Source organism: Acinonyx jubatus, chromosome D4 (genome assembly GCF_027475565.1).
Source record: "Acinonyx jubatus isolate Ajub_Pintada_27869175 chromosome D4, VMU_Ajub_asm_v1.0, whole genome shotgun sequence".
In the NCBI taxonomy this organism is placed as follows: domain Eukaryota; kingdom Metazoa; phylum Chordata; class Mammalia; order Carnivora; family Felidae; genus Acinonyx; species Acinonyx jubatus.
Window position 1 is genome coordinate 36,737,861 of NC_069391.1, and position 24,917 is coordinate 36,762,777.

The window sequence follows — 24,917 nt, forward strand, 5'->3', positions numbered from 1 at the left end:
AGTTCTAAATTATCTTCTTGAACAACAACAAAACCATCAAAGTTCCTGTATTTTTTTACATAAACATTTACCTAGTGTTTACCATATGCCAGATAGTGTCCTAAGTTCTTTACAAATACTACTTCACTTAATCCTCACAACATACTTACGAGGTAGCACTACTACATATAGCCTGATTTCGTAGATGAGAAGCTGTAGCATAGAGAAATTAAGAGATTTTCTCAAGATAACAGAGTAAGTGGTAGAACTAGGATTCAAACCTAAACAGTATGGCTCCGGAATCCATGCTTGAACCACTATGTCTCCCAAACGATCTTTACTTCCTAGCACTTATTGTAGCTGTAATTTTATATTTCCCTGTGCTATTATTTAACATGCTATGACTTAATTCAAGGCTGTCCTTCATTAAAACATAATCTTCATGAAAGCAGGGATTCTGTCTGGTTTTGTTGCCATTGTATTGCCAGCATGTAGCCCGGTGGCCGGCATTCATTTGATGACCAATGAATATTTGTTGAATAAGTAAATCAGTCTTTATTGATGGTTGCCACATTCCTCATTTGCTTTGAACTTACTACTCCCTAAAGTATTCTGCTCTCTATATTTTCTGTTCATAAGAAGATGTAGGAGAAACTGGTCCATTAGTTTGTTTCCCTCAGCCTTCTTTCCTTTAGCAGTTCTGAGAGTAGTAAAGGGCTCCCTGGTTTTTCCCTCAGTTGAGAGTTCCCTAACTTCCTCTTCCTGGAACTAAAGCCTATGCCCTTGGGACGGAACTCTTCTTTCTGGAACTAGGGCTCATGCCCTTGAAATAAGTTCTCTCCAGGAATCGGACAACTGCACAATGACAGAAAGTAAAAAAGGTTTAGTGTGGCCTGAAGTCAGTGACCTAATTTCATTCTCTTCACTTTTTTCGTTCCTCAAAAGAAGGCCTAAATATAGAAATACATTCTGGCTTGCTTTTTCAACATTTTATGTCAGAAAAAAATTTTTTTCATGTCAGGCAGTTCTAAATATAGAACTACATTCTGGCTTCCTTTTTGAAAATTTTATGTCAGAAAATTTTTTTTCCTCATGTCAGGCTTGGGTGTGATTACCTCAGCTCCCTTTAGTACTTGGACTCACCAAAGGAGAACATGGAAGTGGTATGGAAATCCTCCCTCACACCATAGCCAGACCTATTTGCTCTGTCCACAGAGAGGCTGCAAAGGATGACCTTATCTGTTTCAGCAACCTTTTTTCACACTGACCACTTCTTTTTAGCATGAGGCAGTTGTGAAGGATGGGGAGAGAAAAAGGAACACAAGCTTTTCTGGTGGACCTCCAAATAAAAGTACAAAATAAAAGTAGAAATAAAAGAACAAAAGATAAGATTAGAACTACTCAAATTAGAATTCTCAGATAACAAAACAGTGGAGCTTATACTTGTAAGTACAAAGTATTTACTTTTGCAAGGTATATTTCCTTTCTTGTTCAGTTGTTTGGTAGATTGGAGGTTTCATTGATTCGTGGTTTGATTGATATGGTGGCCAGTCTGTTTATCTGTTTATATGTACATGGGTGCACACGCATACCAACTTACTTTTTAGAAGCAATAAAAATGACATACATACTTACTTATTTACTGAGTAAATATTTACTGAGTTTACCTACCTCCATCTTGCCTTTCAAATAGAGACATTGCACAGTAGTACCAACTATAATTCCATGGAATTTCTGTAAAGGAAATAAAAAGATTCAGAATAAAATTTCTCATGCCAATACCATTTCACTGAAACATGTGCTTAAGACACTTGGTACTTGTTCTCAAAAATCCAAAATAATCTACCTCTAAGACACATATGCTAAAGTTTAGAATTCATTTCGTATGTTCTCATCATAAAGTTATATTTTCAAAGCTTGGCAAACAGATTCTACTTTCTGTCAACCAAGTCTGAGCTGATGACTACACTTTGTCAGAAAAATTATCTGAGACAGATCATTGGAGATAAGCAAAAGAATTACCAGGTGATCTCTTAGTGAAGTTCTGGGTTTATGCCTTTGGTTAGTTTTTTTTTTTTTTAATTTTTTAAATGTTTATTTACTTTTGAGAGAGTGACAGACAGAATGTGAGTGGGGGAGAGGCAGAGAGAGAGGGAGATAACACAATCCAAAGCAGGCTCAAGGCTCTGAGCTGTGTTCTCAGACACAGCCTGACACAGGGTTCGAACCACAAACCATGAGATCATGACCTGAGCCAAAGTCAGACGCTTAACCAACTGAACCACCCAGGCACCCCTGCCTTTGGTTAGTTTTCTATAGATTTTTATCCCATAGAGATACAAATATTTTATGTCTTGTGAAAAACATAACTCCAAAGGTTATGACTTGTGAACTTTAGGACTTCAATTAGGTTTATGTATAATTCAGAAATCTTAATCTTTCTTCATTAAACTGCCTATAAATACTTAGCTTCTACACTTTCATTTAAACTGATCTTAACATCTTACTGATTATCGCATTAATTAATGAGTTAAATAAAATATTTGACACCTGGTTTTCTACACAAAAAAACCCTGCTTTTTTTCCCCTTCTTTCTCTTTATCCTCAACCCAGAAAAGGCGAATAAAGTATATTTATTTTAATCAATTTCTTTCAGGTCTCCCAAGTCACCAAGTGTGGATAAGCCAAGACTAGAAAAGTCTTTTCATCTTAATCATCCCAAATAAGATTAGATGGGGGGAAAACTCATATCTTGAGGGAAATGTAAACTCTAAGTAAAAGTCCAGCTAAGAGATGTTCAGCTATCAGGAAAAAGCACAACCAGCTGGACAACTATGATTTGGAATAAGAATGTATCTTCCAGTTCTGCTCTCTGTGAGGCCCAAGTGACTTCATTAAGGATAAAATTCATATTTCAATAATCTAGGCAGGGTTCCATCAAATACCTTTAGGAGCCAGGAAGTTAATAGCAGGTAGTTAGATGTAAAACAACAGGAAATGAAATACTGGGTACTGTGACAAATTGGAGAGTGCATGCATCCAAATTAAAAAAAAAAAAAAAGAAAAGAAAATATTATGCAGGCTAAACAAAATTACTTTGTGCTTGTTGGCTACAAGGCTTGTATCCCAACCTAAAGTCTGTTTTTTTCTGTCAAAAGAACCTGTGTTCTCCTAACTAATGTTAGCAGTTCTAATATCACCATTCTCTAGGCACCCAGTTCTACTCTTAGTTGCGTACACCTCCACAGTAGGCTTGAGTTTCTACTGCTGCCAAGAAAGATGAGCCAAGAATGGGATATCCTGAAGTCCTGGCTTCTCTCCAACCCCTGCAGGGCCACCAGCAGCTTTTAGAGGGTAGTCTGGCCAAATCCACACAAGGAGCATAGCTAGGAATGTGAAATGGTTATAAGGAACATAATGGCCAGCCAGAGACCTGAGTAATGACTGTTTAGTTAGAATCAGGAACTCTGCACGCACATCATATTACATAGCAGCCAACTGGAAAGTACATTTAAGCTGTTAAACTGAGAGGGGGAAAAAATACAAACCTCAGAGGAGGAGCAGAAGAATGTGAGGGAAGGGAGGAAGAAATGGAATGTGGGGGGGGGGGGAAGGGAAGCGAGAGAGAGAAAAAGGAAAAGGAAAAGGAAAAGGAAAAGGGAAAAGAAAAGAAAAGAAAAGAAAAGAAAAGAAAAGAAAAGAAAAGAAAAGAAAAGAAAAGAAAAAACATTAGGAGCTACAGAACCAGGTTTAATTTCACTCTGCTACTAATTAATGACAATGTGACTTGGAGCATGCTATTAACCACTTAGAAACCAGAGATCCTTCCCTCAAATTTCTTCTACAATGAGATTTTTAAAAAAGAAACAGGAAATAAATTAGGGACACACAAGATGGAGAAAGACCCACTAAAGAATAAATGTGTCAGAGAGAGAGAGGTGTAATTATGTTATTGCAAACTAAATACATTAGCTTCTTCCACCAGACTGAGAAGAGCTATGAGAGGATTAAATTAAATAATGTATGAAAATGTCTGCCAGAGTACTTGATTCAAAGTAGTCAATCAATAAATGGCAATGTTTTAAAATTTCTATATACATGCCCACTAAGCTGGTAAAAAAAAAAAAGTTTAAGTCTAATAATATTGCGCTAGAGAGAAAGTAGAACCACTGGAAGGAACACTTACATACTATTGATGGTATTAAAAATTGGGCAACCACTTTGGAAAATAATATGGCTTTATCTTAGAGTTGATGAGGATTTATTCTATACCCCAGTTAGTCCATTTTATGTATACACCCTAGGGAAACTCTCATAATATGTCATATACAAAGATGTGTATGGTAGCACTCTCATAACAGCAAAATTGGAAACTAACCAAATAGCCATTAATGGTAGAATAGAGAAGTAACCTGTGTTATGTTCCTATAATAGAAAACTACATAGCAATGAAAATGAAGGAAATACAGTTAAATACGTTAACATGATAACATCTTAGGAATATAATATGTAGGGGGAAAATTGAAAAAGAATACATATGATATTATTCCACTTCCATAAAGTTAAAAATCATGCAAAACTATATCATTAGGGACATATATTTTCAAGGTAAACCTGTAAAGAGAAGCAAGAGAATACAAAGTACAAAATTCAGGAAAAAGTTTAGGGAGAAGGCAGGGAGAATGGAAAAGGCATACTGAGAGCTTCAAGCTACACTTGTGTTCATGTTATTGTTACTCTTTACAAATTATACATTTGTTGTAAACTTTATATCTATTCAACACATAATTACAAAAGAACTAAAAAATTAAAGTGAATACACCAATTATAGGAAATACTCTATCTTACTCATGAGGAGAGTAATTTTTTAATAACCCTTATTGAAAGAAAAAGCCAATTTTGGTCACCACATTAAAAAAATAATTTTATTTTGAGATAATTTTAAACTTACAGAAGAGTTGCAAAAACACTATAGAGAATCTCCATATACCCTTCACCCCCCCTTACTCTTATGTTAACATCTTATATACCATAATAGAATAATTATACACTAAGAAATTAACCTTCGTATAACACTATAAACTGAAGTACAAAACAATTCTTTCTACTAATGTTTTTTTTGTTGTTGTTGTTGTTTTGGTTTTTCTTTTCTCCTTCTCCTTCTCCTTCTTCTTTTCTTGGCTCCAGGATCCTACATTGCATTTAGCTGTATGTCTTCTTCAATTTGTCAATGTTCCTCATTATTTCCTTGCATTTCATGATCTTGACACTTTTGAAGGGTACTGGCCAATTTTTTTGTAGAATGTGCCTCAACTCGGGTTTGTCTGATATGCCCTTCTTAGTGCATGTATCAGGAGATACATGCTATCATGTGTATTCCTGGTGATATGAACCTAGATTGCTTGGTTAAGATGGTGTCTGCCAGAACTCTCCACCTTAAACTTATTATTTTTCTCTCTGTAATTACTAAACATCTGGGAGAAGGCTCATCACATTTTAACAACAAGGTTGAAAAACTCTAGACTCATAAGAAGTATCAAAGAGAAGGCAAGGAATAGCACTAGCTCTATAAGACATGGTTATAGGATTTGGACATGAGAATCTAAAGGTAGAAATAACAGGTCCCACCTTCAGCTGATAATCTCCAAGCTGCCTAGACCTTGAACTAAATCACATAACATAGAAATGAAAACAATATTACTGAAACTTGGAGTTAGGGCTTGAGTATTGATCTACCAATTCTCAGTCTTCCAACTGGCAAAATGGTACAAACCAACTTCAACTTCCTCCAAGCCCCAGCTGTGATTCTATGCTGCCAGCATCCTGCATTTACCCACAGTTATTATACACACACACACACAAACCCTGGAAAATTTATTTAGTATAAAGGTTTACAGCAAGTCTTTAAGTTTATATTTATCTCAATCTGAAAGCTATATAACTATAATAAATACAGTGAAGTCTGGCAATGGCATATTTGTGATACCAGCATAGCCAATGACTCTTACTTAGTACTAGAATGTCATAGACTGCATGCATACAAATCCTAATCGGTTCTCAATGAACAAATCTGTCTTCCAGAGAATAGAGCTCTTCATCAACAAAGGAACCTGACGATAGGACTCTCATACAGAGGCAGATGTGCTATTACCTGACTAACGCTAAGAGCTGTGTTTCTCCCAGACTGTCATATAAAATCATGAAAGCTTTCAGTCTATTCCATTAAGGTTTCTCAGAGTTAGCTATTATATCCAATGCACAAATCTCCAGTTACTCCAGAAATCAAGGTTCTCCCATCCCAATTTATATCACATGAATCTCAGCAAAGCTAACAAAAGTTTTCTTTTTTTAAAGCAACAGAGGCACATATACAAAAAAAGCAAGTCTTCTCCCAAAACACTTTTAAGAGGCACAGTCCAAAACCCACCAGCACTCCACACTCTGCCTTTCTTCTCACAGTCCCCGCTTTACCTCATTTCAATCACAACTATTTTCTGACAGGAAAACACTCTAGAACAAGGATCTTCTTTAAACCTCGGGGAGGGGGGCGGTGGGAAGATGTTGAAACATCTACTAGTCTATGATGCCATTTAGATGACTAAACTTCCTTCAGTTTCCTACTTCTAATAGCTTCTTGGCTTTTGGGAACTTGCCACATTCCTTTGTTGTGGATTTTTTTCCTACTGTTTCCTCTACATAGAGAAAATGGGGTGAGTCTTGGCACCCTCATTTACAAACTGCTTTTTCCAAAGGTGATTCATGGACCTCTGATAACCTTTCAATTAATTTGGATTTGGTTTCAGGTGGTTTAAAACAAAAAAAAGCTGAAGATTAATATAAAATAAACTTCAAATACAAAATGGGTAGAAAGGAACCTACAAAATGCTACAGTTTTTTAGCTACTGCTTCTATGTTCACACTCAGGGTCTTCCACAGGAGTTACCTGCTTAGTCTATAAGGCAGGTTTTGTAAAGCAATTGTGTGCTACAAAAACCCTTCTTTTCTGCTTAGAGTGAGCTTTAAATTGGGTCTGACCAAATATTGCAGTCCACACAATCTCCTTTTGGTGCTTATAATCTTGTAGTCTCACAAAGTAAGCAGTAAATATGCTTATTAAGTAATAAAATGATGCTTTCAGATGGTTTATTTTCCATTTTTTTTACTCTATAAAAACAAGGAAACATTTACTTAGTCTTAACAGTTTTGCACACATAGGTACTTAACAAATGTGTGTTGAATGGAATTTTAGAAATCGAATTTATGTTCTCTTTTAAATAAATTTATTTGTTTTATAATTGGAGTCAAGGGTCAAAGAGAACACTGACTGATAGGGAGTTTGGAAATCTCTGTTCTATTCTCAGCTGAATTCCTAAATTATTTGTACTTAAAGCAAATTACTTTTTCCTTCAATTTTCTAGCTTTTCTCATCTATAATAAAGGGCAATACCTGTCACTTCCCTTTCTCACTCAAAGAAAGAAAGAAAGAAAGAAAGAAAGAAAGAAAGAAAGAAAGAAAGAAAGAGAAAGGAAAAGAAGAAAAGAAAAGAAAAGAAAAGAAAAGAAAAGAGAAGAAAAAAGAAAGTAGGGATGCCTTCAGCCCAGGTCATGATCCCAGGGTCATGGGATGGAATCCTTCATTGGGCTCCGTGCTGAGCATGGAGTCTGCTTAAGATTCCCTTTCTGTCTGTCTGTCTGTCTGTCTCTCTCTCTCTTTCTCTGTGTGTGTGTGTGTGTGTCTCCCCACTGCCCCTCTTCCCAATTCACACCCTCTAAAAAACAAAGAGAGAAAGAAAAAAAGAAATAGAGAAAGAAAAGGATAAAAAAGGGGTTTTCAAATGGTGTTATGTAGAGCAAGCAGGTTTCTCAGGGACTGAAATAGGGTTAAGGTAGAGAGGATCAAGGAGGAAGAGGAGAGCACCTCCTTTCTCTCAACTTGAATAGCTCTGCTTTTATCTGGGATTTTCCTATATTTCAAGTTAAAAAAAAAAAGGTAGCTTCTGCTGCTGAAAACAAAGTTAGAAAATATCTGGATGCTTCTGGGATAAGTAATTATTAGAGTAAGTTAAAATGTACCTTTACAGATGGAACTCAACCTCCAGCTAGGCCAGACACAGTTCAAAGTTCCTACACAGCCTTTCTTGATGTACCTAACTCTGGTTTCTATGTGGCCTTGGCACAAAATCCCAACAAAAGCTGGATCTACTGGGAACCATTTGAAGACATTTTGTCTCCTTACCTCAGTGTTTTCTTCTTCTTCTTCTTATTTTTTTTTAATGTTTATTTATTTATTTTTAAGAGTGGGGGGCAGGGAGAGGGAGAGAGAGAATATGAGCAGGGGAGGGGCAGAGAGAGAAGGAGACAGAGAATCTGTCAGTGCAGAGCCTGACATGGGACTTGAATCCACAAACTGCAAGACCATGACCTAAGGTGAGAGTCAGAAGCTCAACTGACTGAGCATCCCAGGCGCTGCTACCTCAGTCTTTTTCTATTCCCATGGTCACCATAGAGTTAATTGAGATACTTGGTCTTTCCTTTCCTTGTTCTAACAATTCATTTAGCTGTTTTTTTCTTCCCCTACCTTCCTCTTTGATTGCTTTGCAGTGTGATATAATGGAGTCAGGCTGACCTTAATTTAAACCTTGGAGCCAACACTTAACAAATGTTCAATCTTCTGGTAATGAGATAATTACTCTGAATTTTAGTCTTTCATCTCTCATGTTAAGATGATCATTTCACCTTGGTTGCAAGGATTATATAAAGTATATCAAACAGTTTCTACAATGCCTTTCACATAATATGGACTGTTCCCCCAAAGCATGTTCTTATCCCTGTTGTCTGTGTGTGCTTTTCCTGACTTATAACAAATCCTCTCATTGCATCTTTAGCCCTGGCTCCTAAAACCATCTCTAGTTGCAAACTCATACTGTGGGACATTTTCTCTTAGGTGCTTATAGCTTCTCAAGATAATCATGTTCCAAAATGGTATTTCTCACCTTCTCTGATTTTTAAATACTTTTTTAGATAATAAAGGGAATATATTTTAATATAGGTATATGAATTTACATTACTATACAGATTGCTTAATAATTTTGACAGTATTAAAAAGGTTATGTTTTAAAAAAGCTTAATTGGTATTATTTAAACAAAGGTAAAATCTGAGAAAGTAGCATCATGAACCAAATAATAGACATTAAGAGATATTCTCTACTTACTAATCACCTTCTCTGATTTTAAACATATATGTTCATCTGCATTTCTATAACTTGTTCATGAAATCTAAAAATCACCTTCAGTTCCTCCTCTGATTATCGGTCAGGTCCTAAATATTTCATCTGAGGGTCTCTTGAAGCTCTTTTCTTTTCTTTCCTTCTTTCTTTTTTATGAGAGAGAAAGAAAGTGCAAACAGGGGAGGGGCAGATAGATAGGGAGAGAGAATCTTAAGGAGGCTCCACACCCAGCACAGACCTTGATCTCATGACCCTGAGAGCATCCATGATCTGAGCCAAAATCAAGAGTCAGACACTTACCCGACTGAGCCACCCAGGCACCCCACTATTACTTCCTTTCTAATCCCACTAATATCATCTCAGATTTTTTTTACTTTCCTTTTGGATTCAATATCCTGTTATTTGCTTCTGACTTTTATGAATTATATATTATCCACTGCTGCCCTAAAGCAGAACACTGATCATGTCTTCTTACTAACCAGCTCACAACCTGCAGTGGCTCACCATGGATTACTGAATGAAGTCCAAATATCAGCCACACATTCAATATGCTCCCATTTGAACCCTAACTATTCTTTCATCTTTCTTTTCCACTATTTACTCTTATTCAAACTGGCCTATTGTACAGTTCCCTAAATATGGCCCAGACTTTTCTGCACCTATGCTACTGCTCACACTCTTCCTTCCAACTGTAATGCCCTTCCTATCAGTCAAAATCCTTCAAAGGCTATTTTAACACAGGCACGCTCAAGCTCCACGAATCCAGTGTAGTTTCTTGCTTTCCCAGATCTAGAAATAATCTCCCCCTTCTCACAACTCCCAATTTCTGTGTCCTCTACAGCCTTTGCATGGGGCCAGACTTGTAAGTAGGGGATTGGATGAACTTGAAAAAAAAAAAAAAAAGAAAGAAGACAAGTAACAGGGAAATTTATTAAGAATATTAGCCCAAGGAAACCCTTTCTGAAAAATACAAGTTATAAGATGGCTCCTGCTTATAACTTCAAGACAATTGCTATAAAGAACACAAACACGTTCTCTGGTGATGTTTAAAATTAGCTCTGGGATATGTACATCTCTCAATTAAAATCAATCCAAAGACACAATTGCTTAGCTTAATTACCTTAGCTGCCCTACTTCATTAGATACAAATGTAGCAGCCATGAAGTGGGAAGGATCTGTGATTCACATAATCCAAATCTTCATTTTTTTTTTGTGATGGAGTTTCCGGGCCCCACATGTCAGTTCCCTGCTGGTGATCCGTGTTCTACTACTCTACTTTATAGCAGAAGGCAGAACATTTCTAGTGCTACCAGGACAACAAGCTGTGGGGGTTTAAGTCACTCCAGTATTAATTAGGCTCCCTTTCTCCAAGAGACTAAACTGGGAACATCCCTGGATCACAGTGCCAGCTGGAGTTGTCAAGTGGTTTTCTCATACCATAAAGGGTTTTATTGGGTCTAAGGAGAGTCATAGAAGGGCCAGGGTGAACTAAATTAAACTAAGCTCAAGTTAAAATCATCATGTTATTGTACTGGGAGCCACCCTGGATGGTGGACAGCTTCTCAGAGTCACTCTGATCCTGGAAATTCGAGAATTTCACGCTTGGAAAGGCACTGGGAGATATCTAATCCATCCTTCCACCCAGAGTAGTCATTCCCTGTGTTTAGCAACCCTGGCCGCCTTGCTTAAATACTTCCTGTGAAGAAGAAATTGCTGTCTCTCAAGGCAGTCTCTACATTTTCAGACAGCTCTATTTATAAATTCCTTTATTCATTAAATTTTTCCTGATTCCTGTAAGCCCTGGAGGCAAGCAAGAGCCAAAAGTGAAGCCTGTGTAAGTTCTATCTTTATCTTTTCCCCAGCTGGTAAGTAAGTACTGAGATGAACAAACACCCTGTCCTTGAGTGTGCTACTTTATATAGTACCATCCTCACCTTCCATCATATGGTAATTGTGGTAACTACACTAGGTGCTGTGCTCCAGGGTCCTGAGCCCTGATATCTGGCTGATTCACTTACTTACTGCATGAGCAGCAGCCAATAAAATGAATTATGAGCACTCTACTAGTTTCTCAGCACAAATCTAGGACATGTTAGTTTTGCTGCTTAAATGCACTCCACTCAAACTTACCCAACCTCAAAAAAAAAATTAAAAAAACAAAAAGGGGCGCCTGGGGGCTCAGTCGGTTAAGCGTCCGACTTCAGCTCAGGTCATGATCTTGCGGTCCGTGAGTTCGAGCCCCGCGTTGGGCTCTGTGCTGACCGCTCAGAGCCTGGAGCCTGTTTCGGATTCTGTGTCTCCCTCTCTCTCTGACCCTCCCCCATTCATGCTCTGTCTCTCTGTCTCAAAAATAAATAAACGTTAAAAAAAATTAAAAAAAAAACTTACCCAACCTCATACCCTTTTAGGGATTTCAATTCTCCAATTTCTCTCTCAAAGGTTTCCAGTAACGTTACTTACGTTCACTATACACATTTTCATTCTAGCCCAACAATTCCAAATCACATCCTAGTCTGGTTAGTTGGGCCCGTCCAAAGCAAGAGTAACAGTTCTGCTCATTGCAGTTCTGACAAAAGCTTAAGCAAGTGGACACGATTATTCATTTTTATAAGCCTCCTCAGCAACTCCAATCTGAGAATCCTGACAATCCCTGAATTTCAGTAACTATTGATGGATAGATTTCTGAGTCATGCTTGGTGGTCAGCTGTATAGTTGATCTCAAGAAGCTGTGTTATGCTTAACAGGGAGGCTATAGAACCCCAAAAACGCATACAGAGATTTTGGGAACCAGATTTTAAACATATCCACCCATGCACCTGAAAGGAAGTGAACAAGAATCAACATTAATAAACGTTTAATCCATCTATGGAAATTCCTTCAGTAATCTGCTTAAGAGATGAATTATAAATATGCCGATAAGATTAAAGTACAGCCTAAATACATTTCAGCATGGGGCTTGGGGTTCCTTTCTAGAAAGGAAGCCATGAAGTTAAAACAGAGCTAATCTAAGAGAAGTTCTACTCTTTAAAACTAACATGTTGGCGGCACAAAAACAGATCAATAAAACAGAATAGAGAACCCAGAAATGGACCCACAAACGTATGGCCAACGAATCTTTGACAAAGCAGGAAAGAATATCCAATGGAATAAACACAGTCTCTTCAGCAAATGGTGCTGGGAAAACTGGACAGCGACATGCAGAAGAATGAACCTGGACCACTTTCTTACCATACACAAAAGTAAACTCAAAATGGATGAAAGACCTAAATGTAAGATAGGAAGCCATCAAAATCCTCGAGGAGAAAGCAGGCAAAAACCTCTTTGATCTTGGCCGCAGCAACTTACTCAACACATCTCCAGAGGCAAGGGAAACAAAAACAAAAATAAACTATCGGGACCTCATCAAAATAAAAAGCTTCTGCACAGCGAAGGAAACAATCAGCAAAACTAAAAGGCAACTGACAGAATGGGAGAAAATATTTGCAAATGACATATCAGATAAAGGGTTAGTATCCAAAATCTATAAAGAACTTCTCAAACTCAACATCCAAAAAACAAATCATCCAGTGAAGAAATGGGCAAAAGACATGAATAGACACTTCTCCAAAGAAGACATCCAGATGGCCAACCGACACATGAAAAAATGCTCCACATCACTCATCATCAGGGAAATATAAATCAAAAACACAATGAGACAGAATGGCTTACATTAACACCTTACACCTGTCAGAATGGCTTACATTAACAACTCAGGCAACAACAGATGTTGGCAAGGATGCGGAGAAAGAGGATCTCTTTTGCACTGCTGGTGGGAATGCAAGCTGGTGCAGCCACTCTGGAAAACAGTATGCAGGTTCCTCAAAAAACTAAAAATAGAACTACCCTATGACCCAGCAGTTGCACTACTAGGCATTTATCCATGGGATACAGGTGTGCTGATTTGAAGAGACACATGCACCCCCATGTTTATAGCAGCACTATAAACAATAGGCAAAGTATGGAAAAAGCCCAAATGTCCATTGATGGATGAATGGATAAAAAAGATGTGGTGTATATATATATACAATGGAGTATTATTTGGCAATCAAAAAGAATGACACCTTGCCATTTGCAACTACATGGATGGAACTGGAGGGTACTATGCTAAGTGAAATTAGTCAGCCAGAGAAAGACAAAAATCCTATGACTTCACTCATATGAGGACTTTAAGAGACAAAACAGAGGAACATAAGGGAAGGGAAACAAAAATAATATAAAAACAGGGAGGGGGACAAAACAGAAGAGACTCATACATATAGAGAACAAACTGAGGGTTACTAGAGGGGTTGTGGGAGGGGGGGATGGGCTAAATGGGTAAGGGGCACTAAGGAATCTACTCCTGAAATCATTGTTTCACTATATGCTAACTAATTTGGATCTAAATTTTAAAAAATAAAAAATAAAATTAAAAATAAATAAAAAATGTATAAATAATTAAAAATGCATCTGTAAAGACAGCATTCATTCACTACCTCTTCCAAACTGGGATTCCTAGGAGGTGGAATTTCAGGAGTCCCTTGAATAAAGGGAAACACCTGTATACTTTCTGAGGTCAAAAACCCATAACTTACGGGTTTTTAAATTTTTTTTAACGTTTATTTATTTTTAAGACAGAGAGAGACAGAGCGTGAGAGCGAGGAAGAGGCAGAGAGAGAGGGAGACAGAATCTGAAGCAGGCTCCAGGCTCTGAGCTGTCAGCACAGAGCCTGATGTGGGGCTAGAACTCACAAAGTGTGAGATCATGACCTGAGCCAGAGTCAGATGCTTAACCAGCAGCCACCCAGGCGCCCTGACTTTTAAATTTTTTTAACATTTATTTATCTTTGAGAGACAGAGAGAGGCAGAGCAAGAGCAGGGGAGGGGCAGACAAAGAGGGAGACATAGAATCTGAAGCAGGCTCCAGGCTCTGAACTGTCAGCACAGAGCCCGATGCAAGGCTCGAACCCAGGGACCACGAGATCATGACCTAAGCCGAAGTTGGGGGCTTACCTGAGCCACCCAGGTGCTCCCATGGCTTATGTTGTTTTAACACACCACCAAGCCTAGCATATACATGTAGTATTTATTGTAAACCTGGAATTCTCTGATTTAATATTTGTATAACTTTCATGAGCAACTGTGAAAGCTCATAACACCTTGAAAATTACTATAGGGGGATTTCACTGAAGCATAAATCTAAATTGGATGCTCTGTGTGGTATGCAGTACTCAATAAGGTAGTGGGTGAGCCTAGCCAAATACTTAGGATTTGCATCTCAAAGATTTTTTGTCTACTTGCTATCATTTATGTAGTAATTTTCATTTAAGATCCAGAGATTACCTACCTTTTCAATTACATTTTACTTAAACTATTTATTTTTATTCAATCATTTCATTCTATTGGAGAAATTATATATTATAATGGTATCTCACAAAGTTAATGATACATGACTATCTCACTCATTAATGGACACACAAGCACACACATATGGTAGTTTGTTGGTCATGTGGCTCTGAGGAAACAGAAGAGCTTAACAAGTTCAAAGTGGGGGAAAAAGTAGCTAGGGATAAATGTTCAAGGATCAAGAAGGAAGTACAGATAGGAAGAGATGAAAGAAGGAGACTGCAGAAACTTGCTGAAGTTTAATGTAGTGAATAAAGTTATGAGAGGCTCTTAAAGTCATTTAACAAATAATCAAGTGTTATACTAAGAGCTAGGGAATGTAGAAAAGAATCAGACAATATCCCTATCACTGTCTTGAAGAAATTCACTGTCCAGTAAGGGAGACATATGAATAAACAATTGCTCTACAGTGTGGTGGATAGTATGATAGAGGTAAGAGCAGGGAGTCATGGAAGCTCAAAAGAGGAGTATCTAAACTAGATTGTGAGAGCCAGGTAAAGTTTGTTGGATTAGATCCTGAGCTGAGCCTTAAAGCATAAATATAAGTTAGCTTAATGAGTATGGAAGATAGAATTTTTCAGGCAGGGCTGAGTAACAACATATGAAAAGGTGTGGAGGGGCGCCTGGGTGGCTCAGTTGTTTAAGCGTCCGACTTCGGCTCAGGTCATGATCTCGCTGTCTGTGGGTTCGAGCCCCGCGTCGGGCTCTGTGCTGACAGCTCAGAGCCTGGAGCCTGTTTCAGATTCTGTGTCTCCCTCTTTCTCTGACCCTCCCCTGTTCATGCTCTCTGTCTCAAAAATAAATAAATGTTAAAAAAAAAATTAAAAAAAAGAAAAGAAAAGGTGTGAAGTACATTGCAGAATGCCATTAAATACTTTAAAAAGTAAGTTAACATAATGAGACTGACGATTTTTTTAAGTTTATTTATTTATTTTGAGAGACAGTACAAGCAGGGGTGCGTTAAATGGGGGAGGGGCGGGGGGGCGGAGAGAATCCCAAGCAGGCTCCGCACTGTCAGTGCAGAGCTCTACGAGGGACTCGATCTCATGAACTGTGAGATCATGACCTGAGCTGAAACAGAGTCAGATGCTTAACCAACTGAACCACCCAGGTGCTCCCCAATGGGACTTTTAGATTTAGTTCCTTGAATTTGTAGATTAATTTGAAGAATGGACATGTTTTCAACATGAAAAATCTCCACCATTCATTGTATGCATAGATATCAAGCACCTAAGCACCTTCTTTGTGCCAGTCATTATTCTAGCACTTGACATACTGTCCTTGTGGGGTTTACAATTTACAAGTAAAGGCAGACAATAAATAAAATAATGAATCGTTATAAATTATGCTGGAAGGTGATAAATGCTGTGGATAAAAGGGACAAAGAAGTGCAAGCAAGATAAGGGTGATGAGGACACACCTGGGTGGCTCAGTCAGTTGAGTGTCCAACTTTTTATTTTGGCTCAGGTCATGATCCCAGGGTTGTGGGATTGAGCCCTATGTTAGGGCTCTGTGCTGGGATTCTCTCTCTCCTGCTGCCCCTCTCTTCCCCCTCTAAAAAAATTTTAAAAATTAAAAAAATATAGGGGTGCCTGGGTGACTCAGTCGGCTAAGCGTCTGACTTCGACTTAAGTCATGATCCTGCAGTTCGTGAGTTCAAGCCCCATGTCAGGGTCTGTGCTGACAGCTCAGAGCCTTCAGCCTGCTTTGCATTCTGTGTCTCCCTCTCTCTGTCCCACTCATACACTCACTCTCTCTCTCTCTCTCTCTCAGATAAATAAACATTCAAAAAAAAAAATAAGAGTGATGAGGAGTGTAAGGGTGGGAAGAGTGGTCAGATGATCAATACAGGCTTTACACAAAAGGCAAAATTGAGCAAAAATTTGAAGTGGACAAGGGAGTCAGTCAAGGGACCATCTGGAGGAAGAATGTTGAGGTCAGAAGGAATAATGACAACAAAGACTGTTTAAAGAACAGCAGGAAAATCAGAGTAGCTGGAGTAGGAAGGTGAGGAGCAGAGTGACAGGAGAGGAGAGATCAGGGAAGGTGGGGGGCACATTATGCACTGTCTAAAAGTTTAGAACCTCAACTTTTTTTTTAATTGAGGTAAAACTTAGTGTTATATTAGTTTCAGGTGTACAATATAATGATTCAACAGTTCTATATGTTACTCAGTGTTCATCACAATAAGTGTACTTTGATACCCTTTATCTGTTTCACCCATCACCCCACACACCTCCTCTCTGGAAACCACCCGTTTATTCTCTGTATTTAAGAGTTTCGGTTTTGCTGTTGTTTGTGTAAGGACCTTGGCTTTTACTGAGTGAAACTGGGAGCCTCTGTATTTCATCCAGGAACATGCCTATGTTTTGCCATTTTTTCAGACCATCTTTTTGTCCATCAATAAAGTCTTAACATTTTCTTCATATAGGTTTTGTGCATTTCTTTTTATGCTTAGTCTTAGATATTTTAAGATTTTGTTGTTAATATGAATGAAATCTTTCTTCCATCATATTCTCTAATTGGAAATTGCTACTGATTAATAAAACTACTAATTTTTATATACTTGTTATGTATCTGGAAGTCTCGTAATTTTCATGAAGAGGTTATCAACTTTACCCCCAGCTTAGGTGGTTATTAGTATCTGAATCTGCTCTGTGCTCGTAACACCACCTTCCCCATATACTGTGCCTTAAAAATTCTTAAAATGTACTAGTCTCAGGGTATCTTTCTAAGTCTTTTGTCCCAAACCTGCTCCATTGCATCTATTAGGATGGCTGCTACTAAAAAAAAAAAAAAAGTCTGGCAAAGATCTGGCGAAATTAGAATGGCTCGTGCACTGTTGGTGGGAATGTAAAATGGTGCAGCTGTTATAGAAACAATATGGTGAGCCCTCAAAAAATTAAAAATAGAATTACCATACTATCCAGCAATTCCACTTCTAGGTATATACCCCCCCCAAAAAAATCAAAAGCAGGAACTTGGAGAAGTATTTGTACCTCATGTACCCATGTTCATAATAGCCAAGGAGCAGAAGCAATCCAAATGTCTGTCAGCACATGAAAGGATAAACAAAAGTGGTATATATACATACAATGTAATATTATTCAGTCTTAAAAAGGAAGTAAGTTATGACACATGCTACAACATAGATGAACCTTTAGAACATTATGCTAAGTGAAATAAGCCAGTCATAGAAAAATACATACTATATGATTCCACTTATATGGGGCACCTAGAGTAGTCAAATTCATGCAGACAAAAAGAATGGTGATTGCCAAGGGCAAGGGGTTGGAGGAATGGGGAGTTAGTGCTTAATGGGTACAGAGTTGCAGTTTAATAAGATGAAAAGAATCTGAGACGAATGGTGGTAATCGTTGCCCAAAAGTGTGAATGGACTTAATGCCACTGAACTGTACACTTAAAAATGGTTAAGATGGTAATATTATATAAATTTTACCAATTCAAATTTTTTAATTAAAATTTTTTAAATCTGTTCCATTAATAATTTTGTGTTTCTTGTTGCTACTCTTTTATTCTGTGAATTTTTGTCCTTTGCTTTGAGCTCAACCTTCCTCACTGACCTTTGTCTCCAATGTTACCTTTGTCTGGGCCTGGAACTCCTTGAGTCCCTCAACATTCACCTTTGTCCAGATTACAGTCCCTTTTTTTGGGAGCTCTTGTTAGCCTACTCTTTTTTTTTTTTTTTTAAGCCAATCTTGCTCCTAAGACCCCCAAGTTTGGGCCAATCTCACTTCCAAAGAAAGATCTGAGAAATAAAGCACACAAGGGGCACCTAGGTGGCTCAGTCGGTTAAGCGTCCAACACTTGATTTCAGCTCAGGTCATGATCTCATGGTTTATGGGATCGAGTCCTGTGTCAGGGTCTGCACTGACAGCACACAGCCTCCTTGGGATTCTCTCTCCCTCTCTGCCCTTCCCCCGCTTGCATGCTCTCTCTCAAAAATAAAATAAAAGAAAAAAAGAAAAGAAATAAAACAAACAGTTTTAGAATATACGCTATCTGTATTCCAGGTATAACTATGAACTTAATGCTGTTTAATATAAATCAAGAAATGAGATTTATGGAGAATTGCTTGAAGGATACATAGTTTATCCACTGCCTGGAATCAGTTCGCTTGTGGTTTTTTTTTTTTTTTTTAGTAACCTATATACCCAACGTGGGGCTTGAACTCACAACCCTGAGATCAAGAGTCATATGCTTTATTGATTGAGCCAGCCAGGGACTTATTTTCTAAGCCAAGCCTCCATAGATGAGCTCTAGAAACTTTGTGAACCGTGTGAAATTGTGTGTAAAAACCTGTGCATTTTTTATGAGAGGTCCTAAGATTTTAAAAGTTTTCAGTATGTTCTATTATCCACTCTCCCCCCAAAATAGTTAAGAATCTATATAGTCTAAAATTTGTTATTCCTTGGATTGCGACAGATAATCAAAGGCTTTCCTCAACTGAAATGTTCTGCCCCAAGTTCAGAATGGCTTTTACTGAACAATGCTTTGGCACTATGCCAACTGCCTACATGGAAAGACATTAAAAAGAAACAGCCTCAGTTCTAAAAAATGTGTTTAGGGAATTACCAAAGATGGGCACAGATCGGCCTGCATATCTCAAGATCTTAGCCAGATAATAGGTCTGTATAGGCAGAAAAATGCTGATGGTATCATGAGACAAGAACAGATTATGAACAAAGCCAAGGAGAATGGAATTCTTTAGGTAAGAACTGAGCCAAACCTATTAGCAGCACTAAAGGTTCTTCCTTCAGGGGTGCCTGAGTGGCTCAGTCTGTTGAATGTCCAATTCTTGATTTGGGCTCATGATCCCAGGGTCATGGGATCGAGTCCCATCTTGGGCTCTGCGCTTAGTGTGGAATCTGTTTAAGATTATCTCTTTCCCCCTCTGCCCCTCTCTCCTGCTTGTGCTCTCTAAAATTAAAAAAAAAAAAAAAAAAAAAGGAGTGGGGTGTCTGGCTGGCTCAGTCGGTTAAGTCCAACTTCAGCTCAGGTCATCATCTCACGGTTCATGAGTTTGGGCCCCACATCGGGCTCTGTGCTGATAGCTCAGATCCTGGAGCCTGCTTTGGATTCTGTGTCTCCCTCTCTCTCTGCCCCTCCCTGACTCATGCTCTGTCTCTGTCTCTCAAAAATAAATAAGCATAAAAAAAAAATAAAGTTTCTCCCTTCATAAACGTAAGTATGGAACTTGGAGAGCCACTAATGCAGATACTAATGAATCTTTAGATAAACGCATGTAACATTTTACGTATACATTAAGTATACATAATTTAAAGAAAGGTTCAAACCACAAAACATTATGTGAAATTTGTAACAACTCTCCCTTCCCAATTTCAGGAAAATTCTCTTTTATGTAGCTCTCACTTTCCTTGATTTAGCTAAAATCCATCTACCCATTGTTCAAAGCTCAGGTTTTTTGTTTTCAAAAAATATTTTATTTATTTTTTTAAAGGCTCCACACCCAAGAGTCGCATGCTGTATCAACTGAGCCAGCTAGGCACCCCATCAGCTTTTAAAATTATGACAATAAATGTAATTCGAATAGAATTGCTTTTGTTTCACTAAACTGAAAACCACCCCCTCGCTTCCTCAAACACACACACACACACACACACACACACACACACACACACACACTCACAGCTCTTTTACTGTTTTTATAATTCTCCAAAAGCATATCCACAAAGAACTATGACAAAGTTTTCCTTTTGTTGGAGGCAACCCTCCCATATAGCCAAAAGTCATTTGGTTGGAATTATGTAGAGAGTTTGGTTCCAGACCAAAGTCTAAGCATTCTCCAAAATAGCACTAACAGAAATTGACTGATATTAATGAGGTAAACTGTGATACTTAGGATGCAAAGTATATGGTCTGGGATTGGAGAAATGAGTTAAGTTAGATCTCTATAGAAAGAGAAAAATTCAACAAGACCCTTTTGATTGTCTTATCTTAAGCTCACTTGGTAAATGAAGGATGTTGAGAGGAGTGTTCAAATCATGATTCATCTTACTATAATATCCATAATTACAATGAAATCAATGAGCCCACTGAAAGTCTCTGTTGGACTACTCCTATTTCTCCCTAGAAAGTTCACAGATGAGAAACATGCTCTCACCTTTACTTTTTGCTAAAGACACTTTATACCATGGCTATCACAGCAGACCTTTGGCTTTCTGTTTAAACACCTTCAAAATTAAATCACTAACCTGTCTGCCTCAAGTCTTTAGGTAGAGTATTCCTGTCACTGCCCCTCTAAAAAAAAAACCACTCAAACATTACTCTCTATGTAAATTAATGTGAATTAGTATCCTCTGTGGTTATAACCAAAGACTTTCTGGAATGACCTCAAGTTCAATTCTGTATTTTTTTCTTCCCACCTTTGCAGCAAAATTTTTTTTCAAAAGCCAGGTCAGAGGGAAGTCAAATCTGAGTCCTCCCCTAATAGGCTTCTTGGGAGATCCAAAATTGTAAGGAGCTTCTTGGTGGGCTTCAGTTCAATCCTTTAAACACTACTCTGAGAGCATAAGTGATCAATTTCTTGGCTTTGTGGATAGAACACTGTATGGTATAGTACTAAGCAAATATCAGTTCTGATGTTGAAGCTGAGCACTTACCTGAAATAAAAGGTTTTATGTATTTCATTTCAGAGAAACACCACCTAAGGATAAAACAAAAGCTCCTGATTAGTCCAGGCCCTGCTAATATTTACTATTTATCAAAATTTACCATGTCCTGGTCGCTTCACTCTGTGCTTTACATAGATCACCTTAATTTTCACTAAAATCTGGGCCTAGAAAAAGGGTATTACTCTTTCCTACAGATGAAAAACCTGAGGCCTAAGATAAAGTGGCTTGCTCAGGGTCAATACAATCAGACAGCAGTAGAGTCACAGTGGCAGAGATTTGAATCCCTGCTTGCCAGACTGCTCTTGACCACAATTCTGTATCATCTCTCTTGTGCACTTGGCACATGACGAGACAATTGTCAAGTTACTAGGCAGTAACTGAGGGCAGTAACTAGGGCAGTAACTGAGAACTGTGGTTATGGTTCAGAAGTATAAAGTCTTAAATGCCCACATGCTTCTCTTTCATAGATCTGGCACTGAGCTCAGGAGGAAATCCACTATTATACTATGTCCCCACATTTCAGCATCCCTTATTTCTTTACTTTTGATTCAGAACCTCCTACAGCAATCTTCCCCACAAGCATGGTCCATGAACCAAATGTTTCAAAAACATGAAAAGTCTCTGAAAAAACAAGACACCTGGCCCCCACTCTGGATGTACTGACTCAGAATCCTTCAGAATCTCAGAGGAGTGACAACAAGAAACTCAGGAGGTCCTTTTGCCTATAAAATTTTAGACTATTCATTGCCTTGCAGCAAAACAGCTAGCATAAATGAAAGGAGGTAAATTGAAAGCTAGCTTCAGTAATAATCAGTCTGACATTGGGTCAGATTGGTATTAAGAAAAAGATAGGACAGAGATCTTGTGAGAAGGCATAGAGTCACAACATTGTTTTGAAGCTGGAAGAGATCTTGGAAATTGTCTAGTCTAATGTTTTTCTAACAGTGTTCCATGGAGCCTTAGGAGTTCTAAAATGGGATATTTTAGCTTCTGCAGAAGCTCCACTGGTAACCTGGAATTTTGTGTAAGATCATATCTGAATAATGGTTTTGCTGATTTAAACAAACAAAACAAACCTTGGTTGCAAACGAGGAGTTAAAAAAATTTTTTTGAGGTCCAGCTTTCATCCCAAATCAATTAGATCAAACTTGTGCTAGTTAATACCGGGCATCAGCATTTTCCAATACCAGGTGAATTCAGTGTAGCCAAAGTTAGGAACCACTGTACAAATCTGCTCTGTGCTTCCTCACTTGAAATAAAACAAAACTAAGACCCAAAGAATTTAAAGGAGGTTTGGATTGAAACCAGAACCTCTTGACTTCTAGCTCAATATACTGTGTTGTACTCTCCACAATCCAGAATAAACCAATTATTCCTCTAAGACAGCACAAAAATCAAGATTATTATGTAACCTCACATTTACAGAGTTCTCTGGACTTTAAAGAGTACTTTATATTCTCTTTCTAGGTTCTTATAAAGATACTGTGGGGGCGCCTGGGTGGCGCAGTCGGTTAAGCGTCCGACTTCAGCCAGGTCACGATCTCGCGGTCCGTGGGTTCGAGCCCCGCGTCAGGCTCTGGGCTGATGGCTCAGAGCCTGGAGCCTGTTTCCGATTCTGTGTCTCCCTCTCTCTCTGCCCCTCCCCCGTTCATGCTCTGTCTCTCTCTGTCCCCAAAAAAATAAACGTTGAAAAAAAAAATTAAAACAAACAAACATCTATATTCTTCAGCCTTATTTTTTATCCTGAGCTTCAGTATTACATATCCAAATATCTACTTAACATCTGTTTTTGGATGTCACACAAATGTCTCAAAATCTATAGGAACAGGGCGCCTGGGTGTCTCAGTTGTTTAAGCGTCTGACTTTGGCTCAGGTCAAGATCCTACAATTCATGGGTTCAAGCCCTGTGTCAGGCTCTGTGCTGACAGCTCAGAGCTTGAAGCCTGCTTGGATTGTGTGTCTCCTTCCCCTCTCTGCCCCTCCCCACTCATGATCTGTCTCTCTCTCTCAAAAATAAACAAACATTAAAAAACCTTTTTTAAAAACCTATAGGTACTGAGGAATGACTGCTTAATATGGATGGTGTTTCCTTTTCGGGTGATGAAAAAGCTCTGGAATAATTAGTGATGGTTGCACAACATTGTGAATATACTTAATTTCACTGAATTGTGGTTATATTTTTATATGGTTATAGTAGTTTCACTTGTGTATTTTACCACAATTAAAAAATCTACACTCACAAAACTGAAATCATCTCTATTCCCCATCTCTCACACCCCAAATCTGTGCATTCTCTTGTATTTCCTTTGAACATCAGTTACTAATCATTTACCTAGTGGCCCAAGCCAGATACTCGAGAGTCATCTTGACAGTGCTCTCTTTCACTCTTCCATTTGTAATTAATCATGAAGTTCTGTATATTCTCTCATTAAGATTTAAATTGAGACAGTCACCTACTTCCTCTATTTCCAAAGCTTCTAGCTAAGTTCACCATTAACCTCAGAGACTCCAGTTTTCCATCTTCCCACCCTCCAATCCTCACAATCACCCCCAGGACAAAGGCATTACTATCCCCATTTCACAGCTAAGGAGACTAAGCCTTAGAGTGTACTTGCAATTTGAACTTAGGTAAAAGTTTCTGGGAAAGAGTCCACAGTAGTGACTTTTCCTTCCCTAGATCCCTTGTATGCTGGTTATTCTATGTGTTGTGTCTCCTCCCACCCAACTCCCTCTGCCCTGTTCTGGGAAGCTGACCTCTATGGACTACATCACCCGGACTACCTTGTCCCTGAGCTCCTATCTGAGTTTTGCCAATGGAAGGTACTAGCTGGAGACCTGAGGGAAGGAAGAGAGAGAAAGATTATTTTATTTCTTTACTTCCTTTCTGCTTATTGCAGCTGCTTAGTCCTTATGGTCATAGCTCTTGTCAGGCAGTTCCTCTTCCAGATTGTAGCTGTAGGTGGGCTCTGGTAACAAGACTCCCTTCCCCTTTCCTTTCAGGCCTAGGAGTCCTACCATTCCTTTCTAGTTTCTGTTAATACTCTCTTCAGTTAAACTTTTTTGAATGCACCAGCTGTTTTTCTGCAAGGATTTTGACTGATAAAGTAGGAAAACAATGAATCATATGTTCCTGTACTTTCATTCAACTTCTAATATCTATAATAGAGTCTCCTTCCTTTCCTGTGATCCAAAGTTTTCCATCCTTCTGAGACTACCTGGTCTTCCAAGAAATCTCTCTAAATACTGTAACCTACAGAACAATACTGTCGTTACCACTATTGTGCCGAATCTAATATGACATTAGTACTCTATTGTCCTCTAGTTCTGATTGATAAGTTTTGTCAGTCTGACCATCCCTGCAAGGCAATAAGCTCCTTAGGTGTAGGGAACTTCAGCAATTAGAATCTCTAATGATAAACGTATTTTAGGGGGAAGGAACCTTAGAGGTTACCCTAACTTCCTTATTTTATAGATTGGAGGTTCAGGTTTACACAGCTATGAAATAGTGGCAAACTGAAGTCCATAATCTAGATTCTTTCTATTGCTTCATCATGCTGTGATACTACACTGGGTACTTACTGGACACTCAATATGCTGGTGACTCACTCCTAAATGCATTCAGTTTTTGTTTGTT

At 38.4% G+C, this 24,917-nt stretch overlaps 1 protein-coding gene across 4 annotated transcripts in view; it reads right to left on the reverse strand.

The window, feature by feature from the left end:
* The window catches only part of LOC106981277 (phospholipid-transporting ATPase FetA-like), a 96,346-nt gene that overhangs the window by 69,370 nt on the left and 2,059 nt on the right, over window positions 1-24,917 (reverse strand). For 3 of the 4 annotated variants that reach the window (XM_053204963.1, XM_015079426.3, XM_053204964.1), the window contains exons 2-3: window positions 21,272-21,315; window positions 1,651-1,713 (exon numbers count right to left, since the gene is read on the reverse strand). In XM_053204963.1, coding sequence (XP_053060938.1) covers window positions 1,651-1,713; window positions 21,272-21,299 — 91 coding nt within the window. In that variant the 5' untranslated portion in view covers window positions 21,300-21,315. Of the gene's footprint in view, window positions 1-1,650; window positions 1,714-20,863; window positions 20,910-21,271; window positions 21,316-24,917 lie in introns of all 4 variants that reach the window. The other variant, XM_053204962.1, reaches the window with a different exon arrangement.